Consider the following 23737-nt stretch of genomic DNA (forward strand, 5'->3'; position numbering starts at 1 on the left):
AACTGTTGTTGAAATTGTAGTTTTTTTAAAGTGATTCATATTGTACTTTTTCGTCTTTTAAAATAAAATAAAAATTTTAAAATTGTAATCTTAAATTTATGTATATTTTGCAATTTTATTATATTCAAATACTAATAAAAGTAAAAATAAATACAAAATACTCCATTAGTCCACAATAAGTGTCACATTTGGTGTGGGCACGTGTTTTATGAAATACAAAAAATACTGATTTGAAAAAGTTAGTGGAATTTGAGACCCACTATTTTATATTGATTTTATAATAAAATTTGAGTGAAGTGAGTTAAAGGAATGTGAGGCATACTTAACATTTATGGTAAAAGTGAAATGTGACTCTTATTGTAGACGAACCAAAATAACAAAATGTGACTTTTATTGTGGAACGGAGGAAATAGTTGTTAAAAAGATAGGGGGCTATAGGGCACCCCACTGCAGGTAAATGAGTAGGACTATAAAATGCTGACGTGACGGATTATAAATTGGTATAGGGCGCCCAGCTATGAATGCTCTTAAGTATTCCCTTCGTCTCATCTCCAGTGATTGACTGATTTTCGGCACGTGTTTGGGAAAAATGATAATAAATAATTAAAGTGGTGAGAAAGTAAAGTAAGTAAGAGAATAATGTAGATACGACTCTCTTCTATCTCTTCTATATTATTCTCTCTCTTACTTTACCTTCTCTTCATTTTAACTAAGTATTATTATCTTCACAAAACAACAGAAAAAAGAAATTAATCATTTGGGTTGGCATGGAATACTAGAAAAGAGTAGTGAAAATGGATCCCCTATCTTGATCTAGAGAGATCAAAAGCATCTTATTATAAGAGCCATAACAAAAAAGACAATAACAAAAGTGAAGAAAATTACAAACAGACAAAAAATAAAGTTGGCCAAATCACATTTCTAATAACGTCGCTGACGTACAACCCCCACCTAACATGCTACTTTCTAAGGTTGTACCACGGGGAGATGGATCTGCTGCGGCTGCGGCTGCTGCGGGCTCAGCTCCAGGTTCACCCTCGAGCACGAGCGTACAACTTCCCCAGCCAATGGTATAACCGGGATGTTGTCGCAGTTGCATATCTCGATCATGAAACCATCGGGATCGTGGAAGAACAGCTGCTCCACGTACACCCCGCCTTCTTCAACTCTCTGCCGCACCAGATCAATCCCCATTTCCATTAGCTTCTTCTCCACCATCGCCATGTTCTCACACTGCCATCAAATTAAACTTATTATTATTATTAAATTTTTGTTATGATTGTGAATTGTGATTGATAATGTTGAAAATGGACATTCCTCTGTTCATCCTTTTTATGTGATCAATCAATTAATAGTCCAAAAAACGTTATCATCAACCTCAATTCATGTTCAATTCGCTCAAAAATATGAAGAATTATGGAATCAATTGAGCTACCTGGAAAGAGATATGATTATCCTTGGGATTAATCACAGTTTTTTTAGGCATTGTTTCAGGATCATCTGATCGCAGTAGATGTATCCCAATCCCGTGACCGAACAGCCTGCAAAAACAACAATAAGTATTCAATTTCAGCAAATATTTTTGGGTGATTTGATTAATTAATTAATTAATTACCAAGCTCCATCAAAATCAAATGAACCAGGCCTTCTCACAGGCACAAAGCCAAGAACATTCTGGTAAAAATCAACGGATTCTTCGACTGATTTGCAAACGAGGGAGATGTGGTTTAAGGAAGAGAGGCGCAATGGGTTTGCCTTGTCCTTCATCTTCAACAATAAAATCTAAAAATTCCGATTTTGTTACTAATAAGAAAATTACCCCAAAATCTCTATGAAATCAATTGAATTAGGAGAAGATTCTGGGATGGAGGTAAGGAAAAATCGAGAAAGGTGGGAGACACGCCGCCTACTGCGTGTTGTGTGTGAGGAGAGAGAGAGAGATATAGATCGATGAGAGAGAAAGGGAAGCGATGGATCGGCAGAAATGGTGGAGTGCAACGATATTTATAGAGAAGTTTTAGTTCATGAGGTGCTTGATTTTAGGGAGGTCAATCGGGCCGGCCCTACTCGGGTTGCGGGTCAATCGGGTGCGGACTACTCAGGTCGTGAATTCTTTCTGTTTGTAAAAGTTCAACCCTAACCTAAAAGCTCGGGTTTCGGGCTAGCCCAGCGAGTTAATCTGGTTGCTACCGATAAGATTAACATGCGATCAATCCAATAAATAATGATGAAAATTAGTTATATTCATAAAATGTAAAATATTTAATTATGATAAATTTGAAATATATGGTCAAACTCAATCATAAACATGATCAAATACTAATATTTGAGATATTTCGTGAAATTTTAATGCATGTTTTAGAAATTTAAATATTTTTTAAAGTGAATTTGAAGTTTTTAATTTATTTATCAATTATTATATTAATAAAAATATAATATATAATTTGTACATTTAATATAAAATTGAAAGTTATTTTTTTAGTTATTTATATTATAAAATCAATCAATGAAGTGACGAATTAAGAATAAAAAACAGAATAATAGAAATTTTATCGGGTTTTCGGGTCTAGCCCTAACGTGTCGCGGGTTAATCGGGTGCGGACTAATCGGGTTTTAATTTTATCGGGTTAGAAATTTCCAGCCCTAATCCTATAAATTTGGCGGGCTATTCGGGTCAGTCCACGGGTTGCGGGCTACATTGACATCCCTGATTGATTTGTACAGGATGTTTTTTATGTTTGACACGTAGATTCCACGTCGATGACTGAGATTGTGAACTAATCATAATTGGATTATTATTTTTTGTTATCAACTCGTATTTAAACCAAATATGTGACATGTAAATGGAGTGCAATGTTGGGCTAAAAAATTGTAGTACCATCATAGTAGACAAGCTAGCCAATAAAATAAATTAAAAAATACAATTAATTTATTTAATTGTTGGTGTTTATCAAATATATAAAAAATGAAATGCCATGAATTGTAAATATTGAGTATAAATAAAAACTAAAAAAAAATTAAAAAAAAAGTTAAAAAAAAATGGGACGTCCTACCTCTTGTCCGCGCAATAAAAAAATTTAAAAAAGTTAAAAAAAAATGGGACGTCCTACCTCTTGTCCGCGCAATAGCGGACAAGAGGTAGGACGTCAGGTAGGACGAGCTGCTAGTTCGACGGACAACCTCTCATCCGAATGGGACATCCGTCACCTGCTCGCCGGCTCTAATAGCGGACGTCGGGTAGGACGAGCCACTAGTCCGTCGCGACATCCGCTATTGCGGATGCTCTGGAGAGTTATTATTTTTTTGTTATTATCTTGTATTTAAAACAAATTATTGTAAAATTGTTTTAATGGAGGAATATTAATTGTCTTAGTTTTACGGGTATTAGATGTGGTCTCATTCACCAAAATGTGTGAGATGAACTAAACTCTAATGGAGTTTTATTTCAAAATTAATTTGTACTCATAAGACCAAATATTCACTAAATTAATTTTTTTCCATTTACATTTGCCATTAACCATGAATATGTCATCAGCATTTCAAACTCTTGTAAAATAATAAAAATATAGTTTTACAGGTAATATCTATCAATTTGTAGGGCCCACCGGCAAGTCGATTTCTCATTATTTTAAGGTACTAAAATTTAAAATAATAAAAATATAGTTTTACAGGCAATATCTATCAATTTGTAGGGCCCACCGGCAAGTCGATTTCTCATTATTTTAAGGTACTAAAATTTGTCTGGTGTATTTCAAGAAAGATGAAAATGTTTTCATCTGAAATATCATTTCATTTTCAAAAAATAAATGGAAATTAGAAACACGTTTTGGTTTTGGAAAACTCTAGAACCAGCAAAGTTAATAATTGTTGCTTTTTAGTAGGTTTTGGAAATTGTTTTATGCCTTACCTTACTATATTAATTTGTTTTTCAAACCTAAAGAAAATGCTTAAATTATCAAAATAGTGAGCGAAAATTCAACAGGACAACCGATATAAGAGTCTATTATAAAAAAACAACCAATAGGGAAGGCACAAAAACTCCGAGGCAAGTCGAGAACGTCGAAACTACTTGAGTATATAATTTGTTTCATGTTACTCCTTTACTATTGCCCCTTTTATTTCATGTAAAAGAATATATACTTGCATGTGCAGTGCGACATTACATTATTGATGTGAATAATTGAACGTGACCCATATTGAAATAAATATATGATTCTCAAATGCATAAAGAAACAATGGTACGGTTTGATATGATAAAGGATTCATTTACTTAAAGATCAAATATAGATACATAAATTATTTTTTTTGTCTCACTTGACTACTTGCGATTTCGTACACCTGTGTCTTAATAAGTAAAGATTCTGAGCTGAATTACAAACTTTTGTTTAATTTCAAATAATTTATAAATGTTTGTTTGACTTTAGAATGCTTATCTTGTTAGTTGAATAAATGAAGAAGATAACTCGTCTAAACACGAAACCATGTTTGTACTTATCGGGTCACATTTTTGCCTTGATATTTCTTCATGTTTGAAATAATCCAATTGCACATTTTTTATAATTTGTCAAGTAGCCGATGCATACAATTTTGTAAATAAATTGTTTAAATAACATAGTAAGCAAATTGTTTATAGGAGAAAGATAGTATCCTTAATTCACAGTAGTAAGATTTTTTTTATCATACAAATTACAAAATACTCTTGTTAACAAAACACCAACTGCGTTTTGCATGCACGCTAATTAAGTGGGATTATTAAGTGATTAATATCAAATTAATTAGAGGCATGTATTTTTTATATATGTAAATGAAAAAAACAAAGTAGCTGTCGGCGGCTGGAAAATGACTTGCAGTGAAGTAAAAACACAAACAAAAACTGATAAAAAGGGCAAATGATTTGGTAGCCACTTGTTTAACACTTAAACTAATCAAAATCGCAATTAATTAACCTTAATTAGGTGTCTATCATTGTACTTAATTTGGTCAAGCTGGCTCCATATTGCACTGATGCAAGCAAAGAAAAAGAAAATTATACACTAAAAGATTATAGCATTTGTTTATTTAGATAAAAAAAATAGAGATCTACGGCCTTCTTGCGTGTTCTCGAATTCAAAATTCCGAATATATATTTGAGATATAGTAACTAAAATAAAATTTGGGTGTGAATATGTAATTCAATACTGTAATATTATGAATTTAGGAGTTGTCACGCACAGTAAAGATTTTTTTCACTAGTGTTGTGTTACGGACTCAATTCCCACATTAGTTGTGAGAACAACTGATGTGGGGTATATAGACTAAATGGGTTCTCTCTCCTAACAAGCTAGTCTTTTGGGATGAGTTCTCCTGTTTGGTCTGTATCAATTGGTGCTTTCATTGAGAGCCCAAACGGCTGGGAGTGCGTTTGAGACCGCTCGGAGTTGTGGCCAGGTAAAGAATCCGCCGTGACCAACGCGGCCGAGACCAACGAGAACTCGGAGTGGTGGACTGGCAAAGAACCAGCCGTGACCAACGAGAGCTTAAAGGAGGGTCGAATGTTACAGACTCAATTCCCAAGAACAACTGATGTGGCTCTCTCTCCTAACAAGCTAGTCTTTTGAAATGAGTTCTCATGTTTGGTCTGTATCATGTTGCCTCGTTACAATGCATTTAACCTAGTGGAAATATGTCATCATCACCGGTAACAAAAAAATTGCAACCATTGAATAATGCTACTAGTAGTATATTTCTGCTTTACTTATGAATCATGCAACTTTTCTTTATGATCGAAGTCTTACAATACCAAATTTACCCGATTTTTATTACTAAAAAAAGAACTTCAATTTTCGTCGAAGAAATTTTACAAATTGGGCAAGTGTTTGAATGTTTTTATGTATATATGTTTCTATTCGATGGAGCAAACACTAGAAACTCTTCCATTGTAAATGATGATTTTTGTTCATCCCATGGTGAACTACTCGGTTTCACCTCTTACTCAAGTATAGTTTAATTTGAATTAGAAAAAATACAATAATTATTGAGTAAGAGTATATGTAAGAGATGATATGATGCATAATGAATTAATTAGGCGAAAAGAACGATATTTAGGCCAAAGAAGATTAGGCAGTGTTAGAGATGATGTGATGTATAATAAGTAATGTTAGAGATGATGTGATGTATGCATATTTTTAAAGTGTACATTTTAACAAATCAATGTTAATTTATAAAAATAATCGAAACTATGATAACTATCACTATTTGTATCATGTCTAGTCGAAATATAACTTAGCTATCAAACGATGCCTTATCGTTTTCCGCCTCTGTTTTTACTCTGCTTTGTTTGACTCTCGACTCATTGAGTGATTTCGCTTTGATCATTTTCTTTATAAAAAAAGGCATATGGGTAGGATAAAATTATACTACTACTACTATTTTTTAAGTGTAGAGTCGACGGTTTCAATAATTGAAATTGATTACGAAAATGAGATCTTTGTTACAAATTATAATATGTTAATGTCGTTGTCATGTCTCACCTTCTCAAGAGGCAACATATTAAAAAAACAGTTTATGAAATCGCTTGAGTAATAACCTGCTTATTTGTATACCACTAGTTTTGCAGTGAAATTAATCATTACGTTAACAAATACTACTATATATCATTTGGTAGGGACTAAATCATGCATATACAAAATATTTTGAAGTAGACTGCGGTTTGTCTATGATCTGGAGTTATTTTATTCTCCAGATACAGTTGCATATTGGTTGGAGTGATGAAATAGTATGACTTATTTGACAAACATATTTGATGGGGTACGAACTAAACAAGCCCAACAGCAGTGACGGCCCATCAGCCCAAAGCCCAAGGAAGAGTATGAGTTCGGCATTACCAAAGAGTTCGGAGGAGTTCGGCATTACCAAAGAGTTCGGCCTCAGCCTACAGCTCGGTAAAAGCCAACCAATCAAGCTCTGCTCTCAGGTCGGCATCAAGCTCTACTCTCAGATCGGCAACCAAAGCAGTTCGGTCTCAGTATTCGACCGAACAAGGAGTTAGTGGACCCATACAGGATGTCCAACACACCCACTACCACGTGATGTCAGTTCAGGCCACGATCGTAGGCCATGACCTACGCTTCACCCACGATCTTAGGCCATAACCTACACGACATCCACGACTTGGGGTGGTGATGCAAGCCATGATCTGAGTTCATTATATAAATAGAACTTAGATCTGATAGAAGAGGTTAGAATCTCTCTAGAGAAATAATCATATAGCAAGTCTGTGTTGTAAGCTGTAATTCGCAGATCAAGCAATACAAACCTGCCCCCATTTCTCCCCGTGGACGTAGATTTACCTCAGTAAATCGAACCACGTAAAATTCTCTGTGTCGTAATTTATTTTTACGAGCATTTATCATCATCAAAAATTCGCGGAATCATCACTGGCGCCGTCTGTGGGAACCAGAGAACAAAATTTGTGATAAAGCGAATTTTTGATCCATTTTTTCCACCCAAAAAATGCATACCAGATCGCAGAGTACCCGCATTCCTGCCCGGGAGAACCAGGAGGAAGCCAATCCATCCCATAGGTCTGGAAAACGGCCTAGGGATAAATCTACCACCCGATCTCATGGCGGAGGAACAAGCCGCTCCAAAAGCCGTCACACCGAGTCTTCCCAGCAGCCCGATTTGAACGAGGCTGTCAAGCTGTTTTTGGCTGAAAAGCAGGAGGAATTCTTAACCTTCCTGCAAAAAAGCCAAAAGCAGCCGGGGACAAAAACGGCGGATTCTCCCTCTCCCTCCATACGAGACAGTCACTACCGCAGTAGTATCATGTCTTCCAGAAGAAAGAATCCTCGGTACCGGAATCACAGGAGAACTCCATCTCCTCCATACCAAAGAAATGTCGGGTTCGCCATGTACGGAGCATTGAGGACTCCGTTCTCGGACGATATTACCCGAACTTCCCTACCACAGAACTACCGAACTCCGTCGATGACCTATGACGGACTCGTGGATCCTCATGATTTCTTGGGACGCTATCAATATAACATGGCGAACCAGGGTCTCAACGAGGTCCACATGTGCAAGCTGTTTCCCGAGCTGCTTATCGGGAACGCAAGAAGGTGGTTCGATAGCCTCCCCCAAGGCAGCATTAGATCCTACCGAGATCTAATGGATGCTTTCCACAGGAGGTTCTTTCAGAAAGCGGAAGCCCGGATCACTTCGGCTCAGCTGCTTTCTATACGTCAAGGTCGCGACGAAAAGATCAGCGATTTTATGACGAGATTCCACAAGGAATGCCTACAAGTAGATAATCTCAATGATCTACTTGTCATTTCGGCATTCCAAAATGGAATCCTGCCCGGAGCTCTCTACAGAAAGCTCGTGGAGTGCGGTCCGCAAACAGCTCAAGAGATGTGGGACATTGCGGACAAGTTTTCTCGTGCCGATGAGGCAGACCGTCGAAAACGGTCTTTAGACAGCTCATCCAGAGAAGACAAAAAGAAGCCCGGTCATAGCGATCAGAGGCATCCTCGCCGAACACCTTCTCCACTAAAGGAGAGATAGCGGTCATCCGAGGTGATCGAAAAAGAGCAAGTGTGTTCGCAGATTGCGCTTAAAAGTGCCGAGCAATCAGTTCGGCACCATCCAGCATAGCAATCACAGCAGCCGGAATCAGAGGCCGGCGAAGTGACCGAAGTCACACCGGAGCCGAACTCGATGGTGTACGGCACTGAAGCCGTGATTCCGGTTGAGATCGGCATATCCAGTCCCCGAACTCAATTTCTCCTCAGAAATGAATGGTGACGGACTAAGAGCCGAACTACATCTGGCCGAAGAAAGAAGAGAATTGGCCTGCATAAAAGCAGCCAAGTACAAGGAGCAAGTAGCCCGGTATTATAACCAAAGGGTGAAAAAGCTGCAATTTCAAGTGGGAGATCTCATCTTGAGAAACAACGAAGTAAGCCGAGCAGAAAAGCTGGGCGAACTCGAACCCACATGGGAAGTTCCATATCGGGTGTCAGAAGTCCTCGGCAAAGGGTCTTACAAATTGACTCGTGTCAGGAGCACAAGTACCCCGAACATGGTACGTTTCCAACCTCAAGAAGTTCCATTTGTAAGAGACAGTCCGGTCAGTCAGTCTTATGTGTTTTCTTTGTTTTTTACTTGTTCTTGTCTCTACGTGCGTTGTGTCTGTCTATGTGAGTGTCGTCTCTTACAAATAAAACTGAGGTATCTCGTTCTTCAAAGGCTGATCCCCTTTTTAGAACATACAAGCCAACGATTGTGCGTCAAAGCTTCTAAAGAGGATACAAGACCACAATTCAGCTTAAACAAGCAGTTCGTCTGAAACGAGCTGCAACAAGCCCACGATTGTGTGTCAAAGCTTCTAAAGAGGATACAAGACCACAATTCAGCTTAAACAAGCAGTTCGTCTGAAACGAGCTGCAACAAGCCCACGATTGTGTGTCAAAGCTTCTAAAGAGGATACAAGACCACAATTCAGCTTAAACAAGCAGTTCGTCTGAAACGAGCTGCAACAAGCCCACGATTGTGTGTCAAAGCTTCTAAAGAGGATACAAGACCACAATTCTGCTTAAGAATCAAGCACTTCGTCTGAAACGAACTGCAACAAAAGTCCGATTCTCGCGATAAAACTTGCCTGAATTAGGACAAGGGAAAGTCCAATCCACGCGATAAAACTCGCCGAATTAGGACGACCAAGTTCGGTCAAAGCAGTTTACCTCATAAGACCGAGGACGACCATGTCTAGTCAAAGAGGTTTACTGCATAAGACCACTTCGGTTAACTGGGAAAGTCCGATCCACGCGATAAAACTCGCCGAATTAGGACAAGGGAAAGTTCGATCCCGGCGACGAAAATCGCCAAATTAGAACACAAAGACGAGTCCGGTCAAAGATGTTTATTTCATCAGACCAAAGACGAGTCCGGTCAAAGATGTTTATTTCATCAGACCAAAGACGAGTCCGGTCAAAGATGTTTATTTCATCAGACCAAAGACGAGTCCGGTCAAAGATGTTTATTTCATCAGACCAAAGACGAGTCCGGTCAAAGATGTTTATTTCATCAGACCAAAGACGAGTCCGGTCAAAGATGTTTATTTCATCAGACCAAAGACGAGTCCGGTCAAAGATGTTTATTTCATCAGACCAAAGACAAGTCCGGTCAAAGAAGTTTACTTCATAAGACCGAGGACAAGTACGATGAAATTTTTTCGCTAAGCTGTAAATACACAGTGTTAGAAGCGAAAACAAAAACAAAATTTCATTTTCAAATCTTGTTCGGCACACAACTCCGCTACCCTACAAAATGGCGTTACGCTATTACAAAGGACTATTCTACTGTCCAGGGTTGCTGAAGTTAAGCCACCTATCTGCAAAATCCTCTGGAAGCCGATTTCGGTTGTTCCGAGCAGATGAAGAATAAGCAGGTCGACGAGATGCTATCCTCGACCCAACGCCTCTTCCCCGAGCTCGAGAAGTCCTAACACCTCGGCGATGAAGAGTCTCTGCAATAAGCATCTGCTGATCTTGCTCGCTCATAGTCACAACTCCTCGGCGAATTTCAGTCCGTCCCTGTCTTGACGATTCCGGTTGCTCCTGAGCCCGTTCTCGTCTTGACGTTTCCGGCTGTTCCGGAGTTCGTTGTTGGCTGGGAGTAGGATTTTGAACAAGGGAACCAGAGGTTTGATCTGGAGTGCGAGCATCTGTTGGCGCGATATGCCGAAGGAATCTTTCTATGGAGGGGCGCCGAGAAAGAACAATGTTGTACCGAGAAGCCCAGCGCCGCAATGATGTCACGACTTGTTGGCAAGCCGAGCTCTCCAGCGCATTGTTCCTCCGGAGTACATTATATTCCTCCCACAGTTCGTCAACTCGACTCTGAACATCTGATATGGTCATTCCCCCGCGCACACGGATGTAATCCTCATACGCAGTCCTCTCAGCAATGGCCGTATTCAGCTCGGCCTCCAGATCTTTCTTATCGGACTCTAAGTCCTTGATATCGGCCTCCAGCTTCACTAAACGAGCCAGAAGCTCGTCATTCTTCGTCTGATCGGCTATAGCTCTTCTCTCAGCTTCGTCCAAAGCCGAAGAGTACAGCCGTTTCCAGTGAAGTATCTCCATCTCCTTGGGTACAAAGCAGCTATATTAGTTCGGCAGCTATACCGAGCAGATAGTAAAATACAACAGGAATAAAGGCGAGTACGAAAAGCTATACGAAGACAAATGTAGAGAATTTTTCATTCACAAGGAAAATTTTTTACACTAGGGCTTCAAGGCCATTTTACAAGGAAGAAACTAGACTAAGAGAAGGGAGACGAAATCATACTCCGCCTGCTTCGTCTCCGGCTCCTCGGTCTGGTACAGCTTCCTTCTCCTGGGCTACCTCAGCCTCGGCCTCGCCTCCTGCCGGCCTCGCCTCCGCCTCCTGATCGGCCTCCTTCTCCGGATGCCCGGCCTGATCGACTTCGGCCTCCCGCTCCAGCGGCTCGGCCTCACCCTCTCCGTTGTAAGTCGAAGCGGGTGAAACGGGTCCCACGGAGGCAAAGATAGCCTCCAGGTTCTCGTCCCGATCAGCTCGACAACTCCGGACTCGGTCTGCAGAAAGCAGGACCGAAGATGAAGCGAGCTCCTCAAGGAGCGGCAGATTCTGAAGCCGAGCTGCTATCTCTCGGCTGTACAGAGGCAGCACGACGTCGGCCCCCTGCTCGCCCTTATCGGCAATTAGCCTTACCAGGCTACCGACAAAGGCCGAGAACTGGCTGCTCAAAAAGAGTTTCTCCGTGTAAACACGGAGAGCCTCCCCTTGGGAAACCACGGCAGCAGCATCGCTCCGCTTCGCCTGCTCTCGCTGGATGACGAGCTGGTTTTTGGCAAACTGAGCTTCATCCTGGGCCGAAATCCTAGCAGCTCTGGCTTTCTCAAAGTTCGCCTCAGCCTGCTCGGCCCGGTGACAAGCAGCCGCCAATTTCCTCTGCATCTCAGCATAGTCGTGGGACGCCTTGGAGAGTTCGACGGCGACGAGCTTGGAGAGCATATCGTTCCTCTGAAAATGGATAAGGAAAAAAGTCAACAGAGGGCACCAAAAATACAGGACAGAAGCCAAGCCAAAGAATCAAGGAGACAATTCACCTCGGCGAAGTCCGTGGGCCATAAAAATGGCTCACAGATATGCTCCGAAGGAGGCGCCAAGACCACGTCTTTCTCTGGCGCCCTTGGGGGCTTCTGGGTCTTCCCCTTCTTGCTTGCCGAAGTCGACTCCGGCTTCTTTGGACCTGAAGAGGTCTTTTGCCTCTTCGGATTCTTCTCGGCATCAGGCGCCGAGCTGGTAGCCTTCTCTTTCTCCGGCTCCTCAAGCTCGGAGGACTTTCGGATAGCCTTATTCAGCATGAACACTGCCAAAAAGCAAGAAAACAAGGTTAGTTTTCTTCGTTAAAGCAGTAGAGCATAAAGATAAAGAGAAATCCTCACCCTCGGCCTCTTCGTCCGAAGACGAGATATTGAACACGAGGTCGCCCTTGACGAGCTCAGTTTCCGAATACTGTTTCCTAATCATAGGAATCTTATTGAGCTCGCCCTCGAGCTCGGCCAACGGTTCTAACCGAGGATGGGGAATCACGGACTTCGGCCTTCTCCAAGGAAAGCCCGGAGCCGAAGTCCTATTATAAAAAAAGAAACGGTTTTGCCATTTCGGCCACTTGGTTTTGCAGAAGGCCCTAAAAGGCTGTAAGGGGATCAAGTAAAACCAAGATCCCTTCCTTTTAAACTGGAAAAAATTAAGGATTGCCCTCAGAGACAGATCCTTATCTAGCCTACGCAGTTCGGCAGCAAAAGCCGATAAGTGCCTCCAAGAGTTCGGAGTCACCTGACCTAAAGGGAGTTGAAAAAAATCAAGAAGCTCTACAAAAGGTGGGGGAAGAGGAAAACGAAGCCCGCATTCTAAGCAGGCTTCGTAAACGGTGGCATAACCCTCCGGCGGGTCGTTAGCCCTATGATCATCGTCGGGAACCACCGCCTTCCCCCCAGGTAAAAAATATTTCTCGTGAAGGGATATCACAGTATCCTTACTCAAGATACTGTGAAAATACTCTACGGTCTTCTCCCCGGATTCTTTCCGGCTAGAAGACCCCTTATCCCCTTTCCTACCGCTACCCGACACCGAAGAAGAAGAAGAAGACATTTTTCTTACTTTTTGAAAGTGAAGAAAGTCTGAAGAAGCTCTTGAAAGCGGAAGAAAATTTCTCGAGAAAGAGAGAGTATAGAAGACGCAACAGCAAAGGTGTTCAAATGAGGAAGAAAGAGCATATTTATCAGATTCGGCGAAGATTTCAAAATCGTCGCACCGTTTCGAATCCCACCTTTTCAGGATTCAACGGCCGGATTTTACTGTCGCATTTAATGCAGTCACATGCAAGGCACGTCCCCTGACGTCAGCCTCCCCCGTACCTTTATCCAGAATGCCGAAGTGACTCGCTTCGCCGAAGTGATTCACTTCGTCTTTCGGGGGGGGGTAGTGATGGGGTACGAACTAAACAAGCCCAACAGCAGTGACGGCCCATCAGCCCAAAGCCCAAGGAAGAGTATGAGTTCGGCATTACCAAAGAGTTCGGAGGAGTTCGGCATTACCAAAGAGTTCGGCCTCAGCCTACAGCTCGGTAAAAGCCAACCAATCAAGCTCTGCTCTCAGGTCGGCATCAAGCTCTACTCTCAGATCGGCAACCAAAGCAGTTCGGTCTCAGTATTCGACCGAACAAGGAGTTAGTGGACCCATACAGGATGTCCAACACACCCACTACCACGTGATGTCAGTTCAGGCCACGATCGTAGGCCATGACCTACGCTTCACCCACGATCTTAGGCCATAACCTACACGACATCCACGACTTGGGGTGGTGATGCAAGCCATGATCTGAGTTCATTATATAAATAGAACTTAGATCTGATAGAAGAGGTTAGAATCTCTCTAGAGAAATAATCATATAGCAAGTCTGTGTTGTAAGCTGTAATTCGCAGATCAAGCAATACAAACCTGCCCCCATTTCTCCCCGTGGACGTAGATTTACCTCAGTAAATCGAACCACGTAAAATTCTCTGTGTCGTAATTTATTTTTACGAGCATTTATCATCATCAAAAATTCGCGGAATCATCAATATTCATTTCTAAAGTATTTAGAGTATATAAGAGCATCCACAGCGGTGCTCGCTGGGACGGACTGCGTTCGTGCCGCTGGCGCGGCACCGCTGTCGCCGATGCTGCACTCCCGCCGCTGGCACAGCGCTGCTCGATGCATCGAGCACGTCCGTGCCACTGAGCAAGCTGACGTGTCGCGTTCTGATTGGCCAACGGTAAAGCCGTTGGCATTTTCGATTTTTCTTTTTTTTAAAAAAATTGAATTTAATTTAAAAAATCAATTTTAAATAAAAAAAATTTCCCACTTCCCAATAAATTATATCCGTTTTCTCACCACTTTTAATTTATTTTTCAAAAATTTTCCCTAAAATTCACATTTTCATCTATAAATACCCTCACTTCCACACCAAAAATTTCACACCACACTACACAATTGTCATCTAAATTCTCTCATCTTCTCTTATCAATTCTCAATCTTTCACTCTTACAAAAAAAAATATCCGGCTCCGGCGATCACCCCTCCTACTCCCGCGGTTGGAACCATGAATGGTTCGGCTCACAACCATTCCCTAGTCCGGAAACGCAATTTTTGGCCCCTCCTCAAACCCAAGGTTCTCAAGTTCCGGGTGGCTACCGGCCTTACCCGGTGGATGACCAAGATGCCCCCGATGGGCGATACGGGTGGGCACCTGAACCCAGATCGGGAGGGAGCGGCGACTCTCAAACTCCTCCTCTTCCTACTCCTACTTCTCTTGGTGTCCGCACCCCGTACACTCCGGCGGAGATGGATCAATTATTCAAAGCCTAATTGATCATCTCCGAAGATCCGGAGATAGGCACGAACCAAAGCGGGGATAGGTTTTGGTGGCGCGTCTCTCGTCGGTACAATGAAAACCGCCCGGTTGGAACCATCGAAAGCAATGAGAGTATGGTGCGCAATGCCATACTCAGAGCCAACGAAAAAATCCAAAAGTTCCAGGGGTATTACCTCCAGGAAGAGCGATCGGCGGGGAGCGGCAGGAGCGAGCTCGACATCAGTGCCGCCTTGGTGACCTACTAATCCCTAAATTACAAACCGTTCAAGTATCTCAACGCTTGGCAGGAGGTGTCTGTGCATCCGAAGTATATGGGAGGCGTATCATCCTCCTCTAGCTCCTCCAGCAAACGATCAAGGTCGGTATCCCTATCTGACGCCGGCAAGGATGAGGTGGCTAGCCAGCTTGCCGGAGCTAACTTGGATAGCCCCGACGCCGACCCGAGCACTTCCCAACGCCGGCCGCAAGGAAGGAAGAAGGCGACGGCCAACCGCCGTCGCGCCGCGACTCCATCCGCCCTCGCTCCCGCTCCCTTTGTGCCACCTCAACCCCCCACCAACTCGTTGTGGACCCTTTTGGCCCAACTCAATTTGGCTGCTAGGTCAAATATGACTCCCGAGCAACTTGATTCACATTTGGCAATGATAGGGGTCTCCGAAGAACATTAGGGATAGGGCCAGAGGAATAGTATTCCACGGGGATATTTTTTAGCCTTTAATTATGTATTTTTTATTTTTTAGGATTTTAATTATGTAATTTTTAATTTTTAGGATTTTAATTATGTAATTTTTAATTTGTTTTAAATTTGTAATAGTATTCCGGGTATTTTTAATGCATTTTAATATTGTGGAATTGTTTTTATTCAAATTGAATAATAGAATGGTGGGACCATTGAGCATATCCTTGCGGAAGAGCATGGATGTGAGTGTTGTGCTCTTGGGGAAGAGCATGGACTAAAAATAATAATAAAAGTGGATCCGCGCCCATATCTGTGCTCTTGCCAAAGAGCACGGATATGGATGCTTAAAAAATGTGACAATGAGAAAATTAAGTAAATTGGCCAGTTGATCTAATCTACTACATAGACACGTATATGTGGGTCTTGAAATGTTAGGTGATACAGTGATAGTATATAATTTGATGAATTTTTAAAAATTGATTTTTTATAATGTTATATATGCAATTGAATCAATAGAGTTTGATACTTAATTAAAGATAATGTTAGTGTTAATCCTAAACTCCAATTTGACCTAAAATCCGATCCAAAATTAACATTGAAGTTCTGTATCAGAAGAGGAGTGATATTTGACAAACTCATATTTTCATCGGTTTAATTGATCTGTTGAAGTGCTACATGCCGAGTTTATTACTCGAAATTGTCTTTGTCCAGCCAATTATTCTATCTATTGGAGTTTTATGTGTTTGTGAGTGTTTTAGGAAAAACATATGGAAAAGAAGGAAAAAATGGGACTATTGGTGGCATGGAGGCAGAATGGCGTCGAATAGGAGCACCCAACGGGTGAATTTGCAGTTCAATAATTCCACCTGACCGGGTAGACCGTTTCAGTCGTCAGAGTCCAGAAGGTGCCCAAAAAGTGACACCCGGCCGGGTGAGTTTCCAGTGCATTATTTCCACCCGGCCGGGTACTGTGGATTGACGTGTCTGTTAGCAGAAAATGCAATTTTTGACGTGGAAATATGAGAAGAAAAGGCTAGGGTTGGAGGCTACAAAAATCATTCTCTACCTACCGCCTACCACACTTTCAAACACTCCCAAGAACACTTTGAAGAGAGATTTGAAGATTGAAGACTACAAATCGAGAGATTGAAGTTTCCATTCCATAGAATCGTTCCACAGGAGTATCTATTTGCTTTATTATGTATTTGATTGAATCCTTTGTTTTGGTTTTCATGAAGAACATGAGTAGCTAAATTTATTGTGCAGTTTTGGTGAAGACTACAATGAATGTTTGTGATTAATTCAAGGACTTCTTTAGATTGCTTAGCTCTTGTGATTTCTTTGTTCACTCTTGTGCTTTTTCAATTCAATTGCTTAGCTATCAATTGAGTTTGTTTACCTAGAAAGTAGTAATCGAGAAATACCTAACTAGGGATGATAAAAGAGTGAACATCACATTGATAATCTACACCCGAGAGAAGAGATCCTTTGTGAGGGCTTGTGTATTTTGTTCTTGGGAGTTAATCTAAATATATTAGAAGGAGACTTCAATATTAAGGGTTAAATCAACGGGGTGAGTACACTTGAGAGGGGGCTCAACCTAGAGTAGCGACTTTCCTAGTAATCCTAAAGACATAAAATGGGTAATCGAAGTTGTTGAAGTAATTGCATGACATTTCCATTATAACTTAATATTGTGATAATAATTGAGATTACTAATCTAGATTTTATTTGCTTTGTTTTTATTTTTATGTTTGAGTTCTCTAATATTTGTGTTTCTTTTCTCAGGTTGTATGCACACGCGTTCAAAAAGGTCCACCTTTAGAGCCCATCGATCCCGAGATCGAAGCATCCAACAGAAAGAGGAACGCACAAAGGAGGTTAAACCAAAGGATTCGGGTATCTTCATCCGGTCATAGGTGTCCACATTCTCCTATTCAGAGAACTCCATCACCTAGTCCATCTCCACTTCCATCACCTATCCAATACGAGCCGCCTTCTCCAATTCTAATGGATAACAAAATGGAGAATAACCACAGTGATAATAACAATGAGGAGAACAACGAGAATGGGGTGAATAACGAGAACAACAATGAGAATCATCCAGATCCCGTTGTCCATCAACTCCTTCAGTAAATGGCTGCCATGCAGAGGCGGTTGGTTGAGCAGAATGCGAGAGCAGCACCACAGCCTGTGCAGAATTTGTTTGCACACAGACGGGTGGCTAATCCACCGGTCAACAATGCTGGGATTGCCGCCAACAACTTTGAATTGAAACCGGGGTTGATAAACAGGGCAGAAGCACATGCATTTGGTGGAACAGGCTCAGAAGATGCCAACAAGCACCTCACCAAGTTTATACAAATTAGCAACACAGTGAAGGCTAATGGGGTCACCGACGATCAAGTTCGCCTCAGACTGTTTCCCTTCTCCTTGAAGGATGATGCCAAAGAGTGGTATGATAGTATGGGACCTAACTCTGTGCCAATATGGGATGCAATGGTGCAGTTATTCTTGGAGAAGTATTACCCGCCCAACGAGGCACTTAAACGGCAAGCAGAAGTTATTCAGTATGTGATGCAGCCTCAAGAGAATGTTCAAGAGGCATGGAAAAGGTTCAAATACTTCATGAGACGATGCCCCAACCACGGTTTAAGCCCGGGGCAACAAATCCTAGCTTTTTACAGGGGAAGCACTCCGAAATCAATGCGCGAGTTGAACATGAGCGCAGGGGGGTCACTCCTTAAGTTGGGAGAATATGATGCACTTGAGGTGATTGAAAGGGTAGCCTCAAATGCTGAGGGATGGAGGAACAAGAGAAGCAAAACCTACATGGTGGCATCTGCATCGGACGTTGATAGGATGGACATGATGTCTAAGCAGCTGGATTTCTTGACTAGCAAGCTTGGTTTTATGGGAACAGAGCCATTTAGGCTCGAAAGCCATCAAAGGATTGAAGATGTAAATTATGTGCATCAAGGGGGCAACAATAGGAACTTCAACAACTACCGTCCCAATCAAGGGGGTGGTAACTACAACAATTATGGGAACAAGGCATGCCAATCTGTCCTATGAGAATCCCAACAATGCTCTGCAGCCTCCCCCGGGGTTACAAGTGTCAAATGGCCAAATTAAGGAGCTAAAGAAGGTCGAGCTTGAAGATGTCTTGATGGCGTTTATGAAACAAACAGGGGATTGTATGGCCGACTCTGATAAGAGGCTGAAAAAGGTAGAGTCAGAGGTGCAAGACTTGAGCACACACATGAAGAGTATGGACAATCAAATGAGTCAGATAGCTCAATCTGTGAGCAAATTACATACATCGGGCCAATTTCCAGGGCAGCCAATTGTGAACCCCAAAGATTGCAAGGCAATCCAGCTTAGGAGTGGTAAAAGCTATGAGGGTCCACATATGCCAGAGACTGTAGTTGAAAAGGAGAAGGAAGCAGAATTAGGCAGAGCCAGATTAGGAGGAGGAGCCTGAGCTACTTCCTGTAGTTCATCCTTAGGCGTCCACCCTACCGAAGCCTGCAGCAGTCAGGCTCTTGTGAATACTACAATGAATGTTTGTGATTAATTCAAGGACTTCTTTAGATTGCTTAGCTCTTGTGATTTCTTTGTTTACTCTTGTGCTTTTTCAATTCAATTGCTTAGCTACCAATTGTGTTTGTTTACCTAGATATTAGTAATCAAGAGATACCTAACTAGGGATGATAAAAGAGTGAACATCACATTGATAATCTACACTCGAGAGAGGGGATCCTTTGTGAGGGCTTGGGTCTTTTGTTCCTGGGAGTTAATCTAAATATATAAGAAGGAGACTTCAATATTAAGGGTTAAATCAACGGGGTGAGTACACTCGAGAGGGAGCAACCTAGACTAGCGACTTTCCTAGTAATCCTAGAGGGGGCTCTACTAGGGATGGGTCGATACGATATATCGTATCGAAAACGTCGTATCATATATCGTATCGAAAATATCGATATGAAAGAATTTCATATCGTTATCGTATCGAAAGTTTCGATATATCGAATTTCGATATATCGAACTTTCGATATGGAGGATATCTATATCGTTATCGTATCGATATTTCGATATATCGTACCGAAATTCGATATATCTAAAATATCGATATATATCGTATATTCGATATAAACGATATATCGTACCGAAATTCGATATATCGTACCGAAATTCGATATATCGAAAATATTGATATATATCGTATATTCGATATATATCGTATATTCGATATAAAACGATATATCGAAAATATCGATATATATCGTATATTCGATATAAAACGATATATCGCGATATAAGGAAATTCATATCGTTATCGTATCGAAAACTTACGATACGGTATCGTTTCGTATCGAAAATTACGATATATCGAAAATCCGATAATTTTTCGATATTTTTCAATACGATACGAGCGATATATCATTTTTTCGATATTTTTCCCCAGCCCTAGGCTCTACTCTTCTCCTTGTGTTTAATTCTCTTTTGTTACTTTTGTTTACTTTTACTTGTTATATGCTTTTAGTAGTGTTAGAACAAAACCAATTTCTTTTCGATTGTCTAGATAGTTATTGGTGTGGATACTTAATGAATTTCCAAAGAGGTCAGGGACTGAATTGCAAAATGAGAGCACAAGTTTAAAGGTTAGTCCTGACGGCTATTTCAGTTGAGAAGAGCGGTTGAGCTACGTTTAAAAAAGTAGTTTGAGCTGAAGATTGAGAGCTCAAAAACTGAATCAATACATTGAGTGAATTGTACACTATCTTAGTGAGGAATTAGAGAGGATCATCTGTGTTTCTTGATCCAAGTTCACGAGAGGGTGAGCATATTAATTCTTGAGTGTATTTTCATCTTTGAGTGATTGATTGATCGTTGTGTGATTGTAATTCAGTAGTGTGGAATAAAAGAGATTCGTGATTCTCCCGTGGACGTAGGTTCGATTGAGCCAAACCACGTAACCCCTGTGTCTCCAATTCTTTCACTTTGTTTTACTGTCTAGTTTGTGTTCGACAGATTGCCTGTGAGAAAGTGTTCTTCATCCACTATTCTTTCGGTCATTTCCAACAATAGTAGTCAACGTTTGTTCGTGGTACTTGAGTTGATACAATCCTGTCTCTGTGGGATACGATATTCTTACTTGCTAATTGCTACACTAGCCCCGTACACTTGCGGGTATTTCTTGTGTGAAAATAAGTTGAGTCAATATCACAAAGGTGCAAGAGGGGGAGACAGCGGCCGGCGGAAGAGGGAGATGCATATGCACAGTGAGCTTCTCGCGTATACAAGTTTTATCCCACATATAATTAGTTTTATTTCTATTGTGATAAAATTAATCTTGGATAATTAACGAAGGCCCAATTTCCTAATGTTATTCGATCCATGAATGAAGTTATTACATGGTGGGTTTTATAAGAAAAGAAATTAACAAAGGCCCAATCTTCTAATTTATCCTCGTTCCTCACTGTAATTTTTTATTTTTATTTTCGAATTCAAAAACATAATCTTTAGAGCCTCCTCAATACCATACGTTCCGATGGAGGTCCAACCGGTGAGCGGCTTGTCCGTCGGTGACGTCCACTATTGGGGCGGACGAGCGCTCGACGGATGTCCCGGACAGGAGAGAGGTCGTCCGTTATTATGGTGAGTCGACGGACATCCCAATTTTTCAAAAAAAATTTTCAAAACTTTATATATACGGCTCGTTACACTTCGTGTCGAAATTTTAATTCCGTAATTACGTATTTGTGAATTTTTATTATTGTGCTCATCTGTCGGAATGTTCTAGTGCTTGTCCGAGTGGGATGTCCTAGTGACGACAGGAGGTGTTTTAGTGCTTGTCCCCACCATCGTGGAGGCTCTTAACTGGAAAATTCTATTCGAAATAGTGAATGTGAAATAATTCTTCATTTGTTCAACATCTGCGTGGCTGCTTCATTACATCAATGGCGATTAGATCACTCATCCGTGGTCTCTCCTCTCGCTACACTCCCACAACAGCCAAGCATTTCTCGATTCACTCAATCGCCCTTCAATCCCACAAAACAATCTCACACATTCCTCCTCAGCCCCTCGTCAACGATCTCTCCCGCATTCTCAGCGACCACAGAGAGCCGCAACACGACCTCGAATCCGCCCTCGCTCCGTTCACTCCACAGATTTCCACTGATTTAGTCGAACAGGTCTTGAAACGCTGCAGCAATCTCGGTTTCTCAGCTCAAAGACTCTTTCGCTGGGCTCAGCAAATCCCCGGTTTTCAACACAGTAAAGAGAGCTACCGCGTTCTCGTTGATATCCTCGGACGCAGCAGAGAGTTCCCGTTTCTGTGGGATTTCTTGACGGAGATGAAAACCACCGAATCATGTGAAGTAACTCGAGAAATCTTCTGGATAGTGTTTAGGGCTTACAGTAGGGCTAATTCACCGAAAGATGCAATTAGGGCTTTTAATAAGATGCTTGATTTTGGAATTAGGCCTTGTTTGGATGATCTCGATCAGTTACTGTTTGCACTGTGTAAAAGGAAGCATATAAATCACGCGCAGGAGTTCTTCGATCACGTTAAAGACGACGCTGGATTGAACCCGAGTGTGAAAACATACAGCATTTTGATGAAAGGTTGGGGCGAAACCGGCGAATGCGGCCGTGTACAGAAACTGTTCGATGAAATGCTTCAAAGAGGCTGTGAAGCTGATTTGCTCGCTTGGAACAGCGTGCTCGACGCGCTATGCAAAGGGGGGGAAGCAGACGAAGCTTACGAGCTCTTTCGCAGCATGAGGAGCAAAGGGCTCGAACCCGATGCTTACTCCTATTCGATTTTCATCCGTGCTTACTGCGAAGCAGATGATGTCCATTCTGTTTTCCGCATTCTTGACACGATGAAGAGGTACAATCTCGTGGCGAATGTGTTCACCTACAACTGCATAATCAAGAGGCTCTGCAAGAATCGGAAGATGGACGAGGCGTACGACCTTCTGCACGAGATGGTCGAGATAGGTGCAAAACCAGATACATGGAGCTACAACACGATCTTAGCCGTCCACTGTGATCACAATGAGGTGAACATGGCTCTCAATCTGATCTCGAGAATGGATAAAACCGATTGTGATCCGGATAAACACACCTACAACATGGTGTTAAAAATGCTGATCAGAATAGGGAGGTTTGATCGGGTTGAGAAAGTGTGGGAGTCGATGGAGAAGAGGGGGTTCCATCCCGGTGTCTCGACGTACACTGTGATGATTCATGGACTCTGTAGGAAGAGAGGGAAGCTGGAGGAAGCTTGCAAATTTTTTGAGATGATGATTGATGAAGGGATACCACCAGGTGATACGACGGTTGAGCTGCTGAGAAACAAGCTAATCGGGTTTGGATTCGCGGAGAGGACAGATATATTGGCGGAGAAGATGGAGCGGAGCAGTTCTGCTTCGGTTCGGGATGTAGCGAATGTGATGAGAGGGAATAGAGTGCGGGAGGGGAGGAGGTTGAGAAATGAGGAAGTTTATTCGGATGAAAGCGATGGATGATGTTATAGATTCGGGTTTGGTTAGAGATGCCCTGATGGTGATGTTTCAACGATTCGGATCCTCTGTTGCCCGAGTGTGTTTCGTCGTCTCGTGCATTCGTGGACGAGGTTATGTGGCATTTGCCCATGTGTTTCGTCGTCTACTGCATTCGTGGATTAGGTTGCGTGGCGTTTCTGAGATGAAACAGAGAAAGGCGAGAGGGGCTTAAGCCCCTACCAAGCAATAATAGTTTTCTTTTTATCCTTATAAAATTATCAAATAAACAGTTTTTTGTGTGTGATTTTATTGGAAAAGCTAACAGCAAATTTAACTGTAGGAAATTTAAAAATATAGTCTGTATCAAAGGTTTTATTTAATCCACGTTTTTCTCTTGAGCTTGTGGCAATGTGGATAAGAGGAATTCGTTTCTATTAATTGAAGGCTCATTTGTTTGTGGATGAATCATGAACCTTGCTTTATGCCTGTGTATGGATGCATGGTTGAATCGGAAACAGAAACAACCTATTCGAACCGGAACTAGATTGGTAGTCCTGATTTTCAGATCATATCCGCCTCTTACGGCCTGAATT

At 41.7% G+C, this 23737-nt stretch overlaps 3 protein-coding genes across 3 annotated transcripts; 2 read left to right on the forward strand and 1 right to left on the reverse strand.

Annotated features, from left to right (window-relative positions):
• Window positions 1-786: 786 nt before the first annotated feature.
• Window positions 787-1975, reverse strand: LOC121797965 (metallothiol transferase FosB-like). Its single transcript, XM_042196756.1, has 3 exons — window positions 1616-1975; window positions 1436-1541; window positions 787-1233 (listed from the first exon to the last, which is right to left on the reverse strand). Exons 1-3 carry the CDS (start codon window positions 1765-1767, stop codon window positions 967-969), a joined length of 525 nt encoding a protein of 174 aa, XP_042052690.1. The 5' UTR covers window positions 1768-1975; the 3' UTR covers window positions 787-966.
• A 15788-nt stretch (window positions 1976-17763) lies between these two features.
• On the forward strand, window positions 17764-19111 carry LOC121800233. The gene is made up of 2 exons (XM_042199812.1): window positions 17764-18681; window positions 18725-19111. The coding sequence occupies exons 1-2, from the start codon at window positions 17764-17766 to the stop codon at window positions 19109-19111; spliced, it is 1305 nt and encodes a 434-aa protein (XP_042055746.1).
• Window positions 19112-21531: 2420 nt separating this feature from the next.
• LOC121797732 (pentatricopeptide repeat-containing protein At1g52640, mitochondrial-like) lies at window positions 21532-23609 on the forward strand. The gene has a single exon (XM_042196422.1). It carries the CDS (start codon window positions 21591-21593, stop codon window positions 23166-23168), a length of 1578 nt encoding a protein of 525 aa, XP_042052356.1. The 5' UTR covers window positions 21532-21590; the 3' UTR covers window positions 23169-23609.
• The last annotated feature ends 128 nt before the right edge of the window (window positions 23610-23737 follow it).

Source organism: Salvia splendens, chromosome 4, assembly GCF_004379255.2.
Source record: "Salvia splendens isolate huo1 chromosome 4, SspV2, whole genome shotgun sequence".
NCBI lineage: Eukaryota > Viridiplantae > Streptophyta > Magnoliopsida > Lamiales > Lamiaceae > Salvia > Salvia splendens.